General features: G+C 50.2%; 1 protein-coding gene across 15 annotated transcripts in view; it reads right to left on the reverse strand.

The window, feature by feature from the left end:
• LOC140904058 (zinc finger protein 385C-like) overlaps nucleotides 1-12,499 on the reverse strand; it is a 194,697-nt gene that overhangs the window by 78,621 nt on the left and 103,577 nt on the right. The window contains exon 1 of one of the 15 annotated variants that reach the window (XM_073326290.1): nucleotides 1,451-1,524. The exons of 10 other annotated variants lie outside the window; for them this stretch is intronic. In XM_073326290.1, coding sequence (XP_073182391.1) covers nucleotides 1,451-1,460 — 10 coding nt within the window. In that variant the 5' untranslated portion in view covers nucleotides 1,461-1,524. Of the gene's footprint in view, nucleotides 1-204; nucleotides 1,109-1,450; nucleotides 1,919-12,499 lie in introns of those variants that run through there. 4 more of the 15 variants (XM_073326271.1, XM_073326275.1, XM_073326280.1 and 1 more) reach the window with 4 other exon arrangements.

Consider the following 12,499-nt stretch of genomic DNA (forward strand, 5'->3'; position numbering starts at 1 on the left):
GACGACAAAAACAACAGCGTAAGACATGGGCGTGAAATGCAAATGGCAAGCTGTGTCATTTAACGGCACGGTAGAAAGTTGACAATGATAATACTCAAAGCACAGAACCACGGCTCCTACTGTACACAAGCGTTCCAGTTACACTTTATTTGCTGCTGCAGCTTGACTCAATGAGCCTTCTGCAGCCAGAAAACACCAACTAACCAGGATCAGCAGAGCTTCTTGCAAGCTTTTTAACTGTGTTTTCCTCAAAGCCGTTGCCTTGTCTTCTCCCCCACCAAACCTCATTTCATATGAAGAGCCCAGCGCACTGGCCTCATCTTCCAGGCAAGCAAAACAGACACAGGAGGATGCGCCAAAGTAAAAGCTGACCCCCAAATGAAAAGAGAGGACGAAATAAAGCTCACGTCAGCATGCAACCTGTTTCTCGTAGCCCTGGGAAAAATCAATAGGCTGCAGTGAATCAAGCTCAGCTTGAAAGCCACCGGTGATTAAGATTCAAAAGCTGGGAGGTGAAGAAACAGGGGGCGCGCGTATGGTTGGGGGAGGCCGACCATTCTGAGCGTGTACTGATGCAAGACTGAACTGGTTCTAAGTACAAAGATACAACCGCCGTTCAAATGGGTTCTCGAGGGATGGAAATGGGGAAGGATATGAATCCACTTGGCTTGTAAACGCCGTTTAGGACTGCACGGTGCTGATCGAGGGGTTCAGGGAGGATCCGACAGGTTTCATTAGGCAGAGGATAGTCAGGGATCATGCTCCTAGAACAAGGCACCATTTCCAAGCCAGGAAGTTCCGTGAGTCTGCTCGGCTCTTTCCTGACAGCACAATAGTTCATATCAGGATCTTTTGCACTGACCCTCAAGCCTTTGGCCAAGCTCACAAGGGGAAACACACTCCGGGGTCCGTAATCTGAGCTGAACTGGCCTCAGATCGGGAGGAAACAGGACAGTTTTTACAACTTGCACCTTGATTGGATTTCATGTTTCTGGGCTCAGGGGACTCTATAAAAGCCCGTTGCAGGTGGCTGGGTGATTAAAGGCTGCGCCGTCTCTGCACAGAGGAGTGCACCTGGGATGTTAGCAGCCTGGACTTTCCCGAACCATTCGCAGGTATCCCTTCGTGGCGCTCGTCCTAGTTCAATTTCTTTGCCATCATTGCTGCAAAACTGGCCAAACACCCGCCCCCCCAGTGCTCGCTGCGAGCTTTTGTGATCTCTGCGTAACACGCACCCACGAGAAGCTTCCCTCTAAACCCACCCGCGATTTTCCAGCTGCCGCACGATCGGAGCGAACAGCTTTCCCACTTCCCGCTGATTAGAAAGCCGACTGCGACAGGGACCTGGGGAGGGGGCGGCCCAGCTTTCACGTCGCCGTGACCCAAAAGGCCACAGCGCAGGCTGCCCGTTGTGGGAAGCACGAGGGAAGGAAAGTTGCATTTCACTTACCTAAAAGCATTTTGCTTTGGCTGCGCTGCCCGCTCGCCGCTGGTCTCCCCCTGCGCGTGTGAATGCGGCTGCATGGACTGCCAGCAGCCGCCTGCTCCAGAGCCGTGCGCCTTCCCCGGACGGAGCCACTTAAACCTCAATTAAAAGCTTAATGCCCTACCGAGCCCTGCCCTGAGGAGGGAAACGCCACGCTCCCGTATTTACTGGCCCTTCCTTAGCCCAATCAGAAGCACAGATGGCAAAGTAACAACTGTAGCCTCTCCCAGCTGAGGTCCCAGCACCCAGAGATGAGGTATTAACATGAAAATTGGATGGGAGGGGGGGATCAGAGGATCTGGAGTGAGAATGCCCCCCCCGCCCTCTCCCTCTCGCAGGCTCGCTCGCAGGCTCGCTCGCGCTCTCTTCGTTCCCTTCCCAGGAGGAGAGAACACACGAGCGCCCTTCTCGCTCCAAGGCTGGCTCAAAGTCAACCCCGAGGCTGCCAAAGCAAAGAAACTTTGAGCGGGAAACAGACGCACCCCCAGGAGTCGCTCAGTTCCTCGCCCCCTGCTAGCGACCAGAACGTCCTCCTCTCTGGGGGCTAGTGTCGCTCCGGGAGGGCACGATGGAGCGGCCAGGGGCAGGTGGGCAGGTTCCAGAGTCACCTGCTAAGCTTTGCTCCCTGCTCTCTGCAGTGTTGCCAAGAGTCATGAGTCTCCTGAGACTGGCTGTTTTCTTTAAAGCCCCAGCTCCTGGAGTCAAGTGGATCTGTGATGATTCCAGCCTGTGTTCTTAAAGAAAAGGTACATTTCCAGCCCTCGTGTGGCTGTGGAAAAAGCTTCAAAATGTGACCCCAGGACCCCGTAAAGGCTCAAAGAGCAGAAGGCAAATAAAAGAACACCACATCTATTGTTTTCACAGAATCTCATGCCTAAGGCTACGATTTAGTCATGAACAGGTCACAGGCAGGAAACAAAAAAATCACAGCCCGTGACTGATACCATAAATGCCCCTGATTGAGTCTTGGGTGGGGGTGCGCTGCCGGGGGGGGCTCCTGGCACCAGCGGTGGTGGTGGGCTTCGGGGGGCCCGCTGCCAGGGGAGAGCCCTGGGGGGCTAGTGGCTGCTCCGGCTGTCACCATGGGGGGAGCCCTGGCGGACCAGCAGCTGCTTTGGCCACCCTGGGACCGCTGCTCCGGCAGTCCCCACAGACAGCCACATTGGCCACTGATCAGGCAGTCCCCAGGGCCTGCTGCCCAGGGCCACCAGAGTAGCGGCCAGCACGGCTGGCCCCGGGGCTCGGACCGCTCCAGCAGCGACTGGCTGCGGGGTCACCCGAGCGGCTGGCTGCAGAGCCATTCCAGCAGCGGCCAGAGTGGCTGGCTCCGGGGCCAACTGCTTGGGCAGCCCTGGGGTCAGCCACACACGCTGCTGCAGACGTCACGGCGGTCGCAGGAAGTCACAGAATCCGCGACCTCCACGACAAGCACTGAGCCCTACTCATGGTTTTAAAACCAATCTGGTGATTTTTGAACAGTTGGGGCTGGCGATGCTGTCTCTGCTCAAGAGCCCAGGAACGATTTGGGTTCAGGTTCTCCCACAGCAGAATGCAAATGAGGCCAAACCAGTCTCCTGACCCCACAACTGCTTCCGTGCTGTGGCGAGCGCGGTGGGATTACTCGCGGGGGGCAACATGAAGCCCAGGGGAATTTGCAGGATGTCGGGCTTCGCCTGTGCACTCACTGGGGCACTGTGTTTGCGCAGCGCCTGGCACACTGGGGTTGAGACCTGCTCAGGACTAATTTCTAAGCCCCACCACTGCGCCGGGCCAGTGGTTCCAAACTGCCTGCTGGGAGCCTTTGCCGACATTTGCACCCTGCATCCACCGCACACACAGAGGACGCTGGCTGCCCGCCATCATCCAAGGCCCCGTCGCTTCCTCCCTCCCCTCTGTTTGAAAGGCTGCATCCAAAAGTTGCTGCAAAGATAAGATGAGGAACAACAGCAGGTGTCCCCCTCGCCGCTCCCCATCTGCCAGCCAGATGTGCTCAGGGTCGAAGAGAGGAAAGGCAGGGACAGGAGCCAAGAGGAGGGGTTTGGGCTCAAAGGCTGAGCCGGACGATGATTATTATTAGTGTCTGCAGACAACTCCATGAGACAACTGCTGGCAACGCTACCCAGCGACCCCCGGAGCAGCTGGCTGGCTAGTACCCCCAGCTAGACACCAGCGACAGGGGCAAAAAGCTGTGAGGATCTGCGGGCAGCGCAATCCACCCACCGAGCCCGAACGTAAACCTGGTACTGAAGGGACTGGCCACAGCTCAGACTGGGACCGTTTTCCCAGACTCCGGTGCCCTGGCAGGGTCGCCAGCAGCTCTTCCAGACACACACACACACTTCCATGCACGCTGTTGGTAGGGTGATTGTGCAACGTGGCTCAGATTCACGGCTTCATCCCCTTCGAACCCCTCGAGGCGCATTTGTGCCCACCAAGGCAACGCCCAAAGTCCCCAAAGCAAACCTGATCTTGGAGCCTTCATTCAATTCCGCCCTGAGTCCCTCTCCAGCTCGCTAAGGCTTGCCTGATTACCAGTGTCTTTGTGGCACACGATTCCCCGCTAACCAGAAAGGGGATTAAAGCCAGACATGAGTGGGTATCAATTAACCTACCTAGAGATAATTAGAAACGATTGTCCTTCAGAGCAGCAGGGATCTGTTCCCAGGGCACAGTGTTCTGATACATCACACTCTGCCTAGTGTCTAGCTCATCATGGCCACTTGGGGCCTGGTTCTGTTCTCTGCTGCAGACCCAGACACTTCAGTGGGCCCCTGAGGGCGCATCTAAGGGCAAATTGGAAAAGGGCATGAATCAGAGGCATGAATCACCGCATGGGCTGGTGGGCAAGATGAGGAGACAGGAGAACTGGAGTCTACTCTTGGCTCTGCCACTGAGCTGCCAGGTGCCCTTGAGCAAGTCCTTTCTCCCCACATTGTGCCACCGTTTAAAAACACAGGCCTAGCCAGAATGAAACAGACCTGAGTTTCTTCTGGTCCAGCCCGTCTCCAGCAGTGACCAGCACCAGATGTTTCAGAGGAAGGTGAACCCTGCAGTAGCTGATGGGGGAAATCTGCCCCCCACATTACATCTCATCTTGGTCTTTAACAGAGACTGGCTTCAGCCCTGAAGAACAAGATTTAATATTCCTTCCACATTTTTGTTAGTATTGCTTATGGTAACTCCAGATAGTCTCGCTATCCATATGAACGTCTTGACCCTTTTTCAATCTTGCTTCGTTCTTGGACTCAACAACTCCCAGTGGCAATTAATTCCACTGTCTAATTATGCATGGCATCGAAAAAGTATTTCCTTTCACCAGTTTCCATCTGTAAAATGGGATAATGACACTCATCTTTTGCAACAAAATGCTTTGTGATCTATGAATGAAAAGCACGAGAGAAGATCTAAGACTTTTTTTTTTTTTTTTTGGAAGATCAGATAATTGGGAGAGTTTGGTAAAAATTTGCCTCTTTCAGTTTAAAAACAAAAACAACCAACCAACAAGAAGGCAAACTCTTTTCAGAGGGCATCCATGGATACACGCAGCTTCATTTAGAACAGGTCACATTTTAATGCAAACGCTGAAATTATTACATTTTGTAAAATGCCTGAAGCCACTAGAAACATTTAGCACAGTGCAGTTCAGTTTGGGTGTCTCTGGGCTTTCTCTTTTCTTTAAATCAAGCAGACATCCAGCTGATATTCGGGAACCGTCAGCAAGTTCAGATGGCAAATCCAAGCTCTGTAACTAGAGTTCATGGCAACTAATTGCTGCGGAATGAATGCAAGAGCACACTGAGCATCAGTGCATCGCACTGACACATGCTGACTAAGGCAGCCTTGATTATCAAGCGCTGCGGACCGATCTTGACATATTAAAACACAGGCCGCTATTGGTCTTAACTTCAGGATCATTCATGCTCCCCCTGCCTGTTTTGCAGGGAACTGGGTTTCGCTGTAAAAAGCGTTAAGAGCTAGACCTGCCCCAGGACTGAATCAGAAAACCGTTTACAGGCTCCTGTGTGCGCGTCTGTACACGCCCATGGTATTGGTTTCACAATAGTGACAGTAAATTTAGACTGGATACTTGCTAATCGGCCATTGACAGCTGGCCCCTGACGGCCTGTTACCAGGTCCTTGTTGGGCTATTTAAGTTTAAGATTACCTTGCTTCATGTCATCAGCAGTTTGGCAGTGACTAATGTAAGCAAACGCTAAAGCTGAAAGAGGACACTGGAGAGTCACAGATTTTAAGGCCAGAAGGGCGATTATGGCTTTACAGCCCTGTGGTTTCTTCAGCTTTTCCGTGCTGTGACTCTGCCTTACCCGAGATTACAGTGGAACTTCCTCCCATCCAGCCACAAAGGAAGTGGTGGTGGCGTCCCGCCCTGGACCTGTTCCTAACCGCCAGGGGGCTGTGACGCTCAGGGTGACAATCCATTACCTAGTCTGACTCCTGCCTATCACAGGCCATTGCATTTCACCCCACAACTCTGGCAGATGGTATTTCTCTCCCCTCCTCCTTAAGCGAGCACGCAGCCTTGGAGTCGGGTATCCACTGGGACAAAGGTTGCAAACCCACACTCGGCTACCGCCATGGATTTTCATCGCCATCCTAGATGTGACTTCTAGTAAGTTTTATAGTTTTAGGCTATAGCTTTGGCATTGAGTATGGACTTGCTTTTTGGCTGTGGCCATTCACTGAATGGCTGGTCTCCTGAGATATTTCATACCTAGATAGATAGCTCCTCTCTTGTGCCAGGGCGTGCCTGATTGGAATTGACTGAATGTGCTTCAAATGGATTCAAGGGTATCCCGTGTGCACTTCGGAAGGGGAGATCATAATAGGACAAGGTTGCATTGAAGGGGCTGGACCCTAAGGACCAGCTGCAGAAATAAGCCTCTTGCAGGTAACAGTTTGAGATAGTTATTATTGTTGCCCCTTCTACTGGCGCCAGCCTTGCCCAGCCATGGCAGATGTCCAAGGCCTTGCAGGTTGGCGTCCCGGGGAAGGAGAACTCATTCATGCAGAGTTTGGGCACATTCTTAGTATAACTTGCTCTATTTACCCACGTGCACCAGTCTTGGAACAAGACAGTCCAACAGCAAAAGCAGTGAGCCCGTCTCCCAAAAATCTCAGTCCATCCCCAGGTCCCAGGCAGCAGCTGTGCTTCCAGAACTAACTGCGTCCCAGGGCGGAGAACAAACCCTTCACTACCCATGCAGCTTCCTCTCCCCCAAAGCTGCCTCCTCACAAAAAAGGTAACACAACAGCTCAGATCCCCAAAATTATTTAGGTGCCTAATTCCCCTGGGATCTGGGCCCATGTCTTCGCAAGAGTCAAAACTTGCTCACACACTAAGGAAAGGAACTTGGAAGGCTATGTCTAACAGCCCCACCTGGAGATGCTACCATAACATTACAGAGGCAGCAAACAAGGGAGCCGGGGCAGTGCAGGGGAGACAGGATAACAAGTAATGGAGGAGGAGTAGTACAGGTTTTAGCTGATCAGCATCAGTGAGATTCGCAGCTCTTCCCCGCCTAGCAAATATGTTGCAGCTTACTGTCTGCATTCCGGAAGAGGGGAATTTTTGGATTGCGATAAGCACTTGCAAAAACACCCCCAAACCTCACTGCTTTTCTAGCTTGCCTTAGTGCGCCTGTTACGGAGGAGCCTGAAATCCAGGCAAGCAAAATTCAGACAAAATGGGGCTGGGGGGAAGGCAGCAATGGAACGGTTCTTTAAAATGTCAGGGAATTTTTGGATGAAATGAAATGGTGCCTCTTTGCTCATCGCTAGCCACGTGTCTCTGCGACTCAGCGGACAGCACTGCTGTCATGAAGGCCGCGTCTGCACTCTGAGCTGGAGGTATGAACTGCAGCTCAAGGAGACATAACTAGTTGTGACCGAGCCACAAAATAGCTACCACGGCGTGAGCAGCGGGAGAGGCTAGCGGCCCCGAGAATGCGCCTAGTGTCTCGGACGGGTCCTTCGACCGTCGTGGCTATCCTGTTTTTAGTGCACCAGCTCAACCAGAGCAAACAAAGGTATGGCTCCTTGGGCTGGGAATTACACCCCAGCTTGAAATGGAGACATATCTGCAGCCAGAGAACTGCTGGGTCCGGCACGAGCATTCGCCTCTTCCCCAATTCTCACACTGGGGGCGAGGGGCTAGCCGTGCTGGGGGAGCCAGTCCAGCAAAGCAGTGCGTGAGAACAATGCACCCCTTGCACGAGACTGACCGGCGACTGTCACTACAGTGGGAAGACAGGCTGGGAGGCATATGAATTCTTAATGACTTTCAATTCCGCAGGCCCTCAGTGACCCCCACGGACGGCTGTGGAGTTGCACTGGGGTGCACAGCTGCCCACAGCCCTTTGAATGAAAGTCACGTTTTGCACAACTCTATCTGGCCTCCTAATTGTCCCCCCGATGGTCACATACGTGGTGAACGCACCTGGAGACGTACCACCACAGCAGATAACCCATCCCCAGGCTAAGCGCAGGGAATACTAAACCAGCACCCACTGCACGGAGCGTGCTGCAGATTGGGGCTCTCCTTGACTGCACGGCGGTGACGAGCAGCCGGCGTGTGCAGCACGGCCCCTCTCGGAAGCAGATAAACAAGTGGAGCAGGTGCCCTTTGCTATGCCCTGTGGGGCTCCCTTGGGCACGTACTGCAACACAAGCATACAATGGGGCAGGTCAAAGACCCGCAGGGGTAGGTGCTGGTACCCTGCTCACAGGGAGTACTCCTCCTTCCATGAGCAGTCCCAGTGACGTCAGCAGAATAAGGACAAGCATGAGAGGCTCAAGACTCTGGGGTGAAATTCTGGCTCTACTGAAGTCAAGGTGAGTTTTGAAATTGACTTCAACAGGGTCAGGCTTCTACCCTGAGTCCTTACTTTTCAAATGCACCTTCAGGCAGGAAATCTGGCCAATGTTAACTGCAGACCCTTAGATTCTGCAAAGAACTTGCAAATGCAGGAGCAAAGAAGAGGGGAGGGGGGAAAATACCCGGCCCACAGCTTACTCAGGTTCACTGGTCCCCCTCCAGGCGAATTTTGTTGTTTGAAGAATTAGGGTATAATTGAGGAGCGAAAGATGTTCGATAGCATCAAAATTAATAAACCTGAAAGACCCGTATAGCTTTTCCTCTGCCTCTGTAATTGGAAGCTCAGTCATAAGCAAAACGACTCAGGCGTGGGACAAAATGCTACAGTCTTTGATCACTGAAAGGCCAGGAAGCCAGACGGTGACCTTTCCTGCTGCAGTGTAGACCAAGTGTTTTTAAGATAACATGTATTAAGGGTTGGGTTTCCCCCCTCTGGGGGTTTCCCACACAGAAAATGAAGGACCAAGCTGCCTTGATTCCCAGCAGCCCTGCCAACTCCCCTTTCTCCCTCAGGCACCTCCTGGGGTTTGTAGATTGATGGGGCTTTGAGTTTTTGAATGTTTTAATAAATGTCCTATGACCAAGTCCTTTCCCCTTCGAGTAGACCCGTGCTCCGCACCACCAGATCACTTATGGCTATTAATGTTCTGGTTATTATTATAATTAGTAATAGAATTATTTATATTACAGCAGTGCCTCAAATAGGGGTTGCAGCCTCATCCCACTGGGCTCCATACTTAGAAGACAGATAATCCTTCCCCGTCTCCAGGGTTTGCAGTCTGAAAGCTTCACTAGGTGCTAGGGCTGCTGTCCAAACTTCCAGACTGTGTCATTACATTCTGCCTCCTTAAATTCTCCCCGCAGTTTTAAGAGCAGCATTTCTTCCTCTGGTAAATGGAAGCTTGAGCCAAATCCCACTGAAATCAATGGAAAGACTTGCATGGACTTCAACTGGCATTGGATCAGGCCCTCACAGTGTTGCTGTGAGCGGTTAAACACTTGTCATGTTTCACCCCAGAGGTGGCCACGGTAACCCCAGTGAAAAGTGAATTGGGGTGAAAGGCACTATATTAATGTTAGATTAATTACATTTATGAACTAAGAATTAAAGTTATAAACTGAGAGGGAAATGGGGGACATTCCCTTTTTGCAAGTAAAAGCAGAATTCCTTACTGATTTACGTTGGTTGAAAAGGGGATTCTCAGCTACGAGAAGCAAATTGCACGAGGAAAGTTAATGGTGGGTTTAGTTGTGAAGTGAAGAGTTGGACTATCGCTGGCAACAGTCTTAGGGCAAAGAAAGGTCTTTTGTTTAATGCTGAGTTTTGACATGACGCCAGGTACCAGATGGGAGAATGTCCTGCTGGGAAGGTGACATTTAGCCTCAATTTTCTTCATGAAGGGATGGTCTGGTCTGGTCATGCCATTGTTGGTTATTTACTCTGGTTTTTCAAGAACGCTCAGGGTTCCTTTTTGAGAATTATTGTTCTTAGAATCTGACCTATTTTAGGAGTGGAGAACAATGCCCCCTCCCCCACCCACCCACCCATTAATTGGGATTCTTATGAGAAGTCTCAGCCTTTAGCAATATGAGAGAATCTACTAAAAAGTTAAGAACTTTTTCTGTTCTTTTTTTGGTGAGGAAAGCAGTTAAAACATCCTTTTTCTGTGATTTTGGGGGAAAAGGAAACTTTTTTATCCCTCATTTTAAAAAACTCATTTTCTCAGAGATTTAATAACAAAGTTACCATTATGTCTGCTTGGGTTTAAAATACAGAATAGTAACGTCAAGCAGGAGACTAATGTCCTTGAGTCTTGGGATTTTAAATAGAGGCATTCATCTCCTTGGTATCAGATAGATGCCCCTCAACTCCCTCTAGTAATGCACCTGAGAGGTTACAGGATGTGTGGCAGGTTGCTGAAAGACAGCGGCTGCTCAATATATTATCCTGCTCAAACATTCCTCTGCTATGAATGAGCTCCTCTGTGTGAGTATAAGATGCAAGACGCTTGCAAGAAGTCTGCCAGGACTAGGGTCCTGGATAAACAATTTCCATTTCAGGGAGGGAGTCTTCTCTCTCAACGGCATGCAGTACCCGGCCTTCAGAAGTGTTGAGCACCTGTGGCTCTCATTGAGATCAACCAGAGGACTGAGTGAAAATCAGACAACTAGTTAGTACACTCCAGGGACCACTTTAAGACAAGCTATGCGGGGGGCCCAGATCCTCAGCTAGTGTACATTTTAGCAGCACCATGGAATTGGCCCAATGAAATCTGGCCTGTTTCATCTGCTATTGTTTAATCAGATCCTCGCAGAAAGAAAATCCTTCAAAGGAGAAGGTTAAAGAAGGTGGCCAGGGAATCAGAAGAGGCTTGCGAATGGAGTGAAGAAACGGACATATTTAACTAATTATGAGGCGAAGGGATGGGAATTTCACATCAAATTAGAAACCTCAAAAAAGAAAATCACATACCGTAGAACCTCAGAGTTATGAACCCCCTCAGGGATGGAGGTTGTTTGTAACTCAGAAATGTTTGTAACTCTGAACAAAATGTTCTGGTTGTTCTCTCAAATTTACAGCTGAACGTTGACTTAATGCAGCTTTAAAAATTTATTATACAGAAGAAAAACGCTGCTTTCCCTTTATTTTTTTAGTACTTTACATTTAACACAGTATTGTATTTGCTTTGGGGGGGGGGGTCTCTGCTGCTGGCTGAGTCCATACTTCCGGTTCCAAATGAGATGTGTGGTTGTCTGGTGAGTTCATAACTCTGGTGTTTGTAACTCTGAGGTTCTACTGTATTTTAAAAAAAATCTTTTCTAATTTTCTGAAACACATCCGGTTTAACTGAGGAAGGAAGAAAAACACACGCAGAACACCTTGAAACGCTGCAGGTTTTCCACTTGGGAACAGGATGATTTGAACGTTATTTCTGACCCAAACCAAACATTTTTCAGAAAGTCGAATTTGGGAAGTACGCTGGGCCCGATCCTAGCCATAAAAGCCAACTGGAGTCTCTGCACCAACTTCAGTGGGCTCAGAATCATGTTCTACGTGCACCAGCTGCCACCCACGGAAAGCTCGTGGCTTGGTAGAATTGGAACAGGTGGCAGGTCACTCATCTGGTGGCAGGACTGGGACAAATGAGGTAAATCGCCCCCTTGGGCAGCAGATTACTATTAGACGCAAGGACCCAGGGGACGAGAGAAGAGGAATTCAGAGCAAAGTGGCAAAGACCCCGTTTATACACGGAGAACATCTCTTCATGAGTTTCATCGATTTTAAGGCCAGAAGTGTGCATCAGATCATCCAATCTGGACTCCTGCATAACACAAGCTAGAGCATCGCATCCAGTTCCTCCAGTCCAAGAACCAGCTGAGCCCAATTTGAAAATAGAGATGTGCCTAAGTGCATGATAAAAACCTTCACACAAAACCGAGCCCAGGGTATCTGTGTGCTGGGCAGAGAACCTGTTGCTTTCTTTTAAATCCTGAGACTCCAAGATGCTGCGGTGATTTACTGCCTCGAGAATTCATAAAAACAGGAACTGCAGATAAGATCAGACCCAACGTCTCTCTACTCCAGTAGCCCATCTCTGACAGCCAGATGCACAGATTCCAAGGCCAAAACAGGACCACGGTGATCATCTAGTCTGGCCCCGTGTAACCCTGGCCACAGAAATTTCCCCCAAATAATTCCTAGAGCAGAGCTTGTAGAAAAACACCCCATCTCGGATTAAAAATGGTCAGTGATGAAGAATCCACCACGACCCTGGGTAAACTGTTCCCACGGTTAATTACTCCCACCATTACAAATGTATGCCTTATTTCCAGTCTGATGCTTCAGAGGAAGGTGTAAGAACCCTGCAGTCGCTGATGTGGGATAATCTGCCCTCCACAGAGATCTCACCCTGGTCTCTAATATTAGAGATTGGCTTAACCTTGAGGCATGAGGTCTAATATACCTTCCAGGTATTTTATTGTCGTTTACTAGGACACCTCTGAACGATCTTGATGCCTATAAACAATAATTCCCTTTTGGAATCTTGCTAAATTCTTGGCCTCAATGGTTTCTTGTGGCAGTAAGTTCCAGAGTCTAATCCCACGTTGTGTGAAAA

This window comes from Lepidochelys kempii, chromosome 27, assembly GCF_965140265.1.
Source record: "Lepidochelys kempii isolate rLepKem1 chromosome 27, rLepKem1.hap2, whole genome shotgun sequence".
Lineage (NCBI taxonomy): Eukaryota > Metazoa > Chordata > Testudines > Cheloniidae > Lepidochelys > Lepidochelys kempii.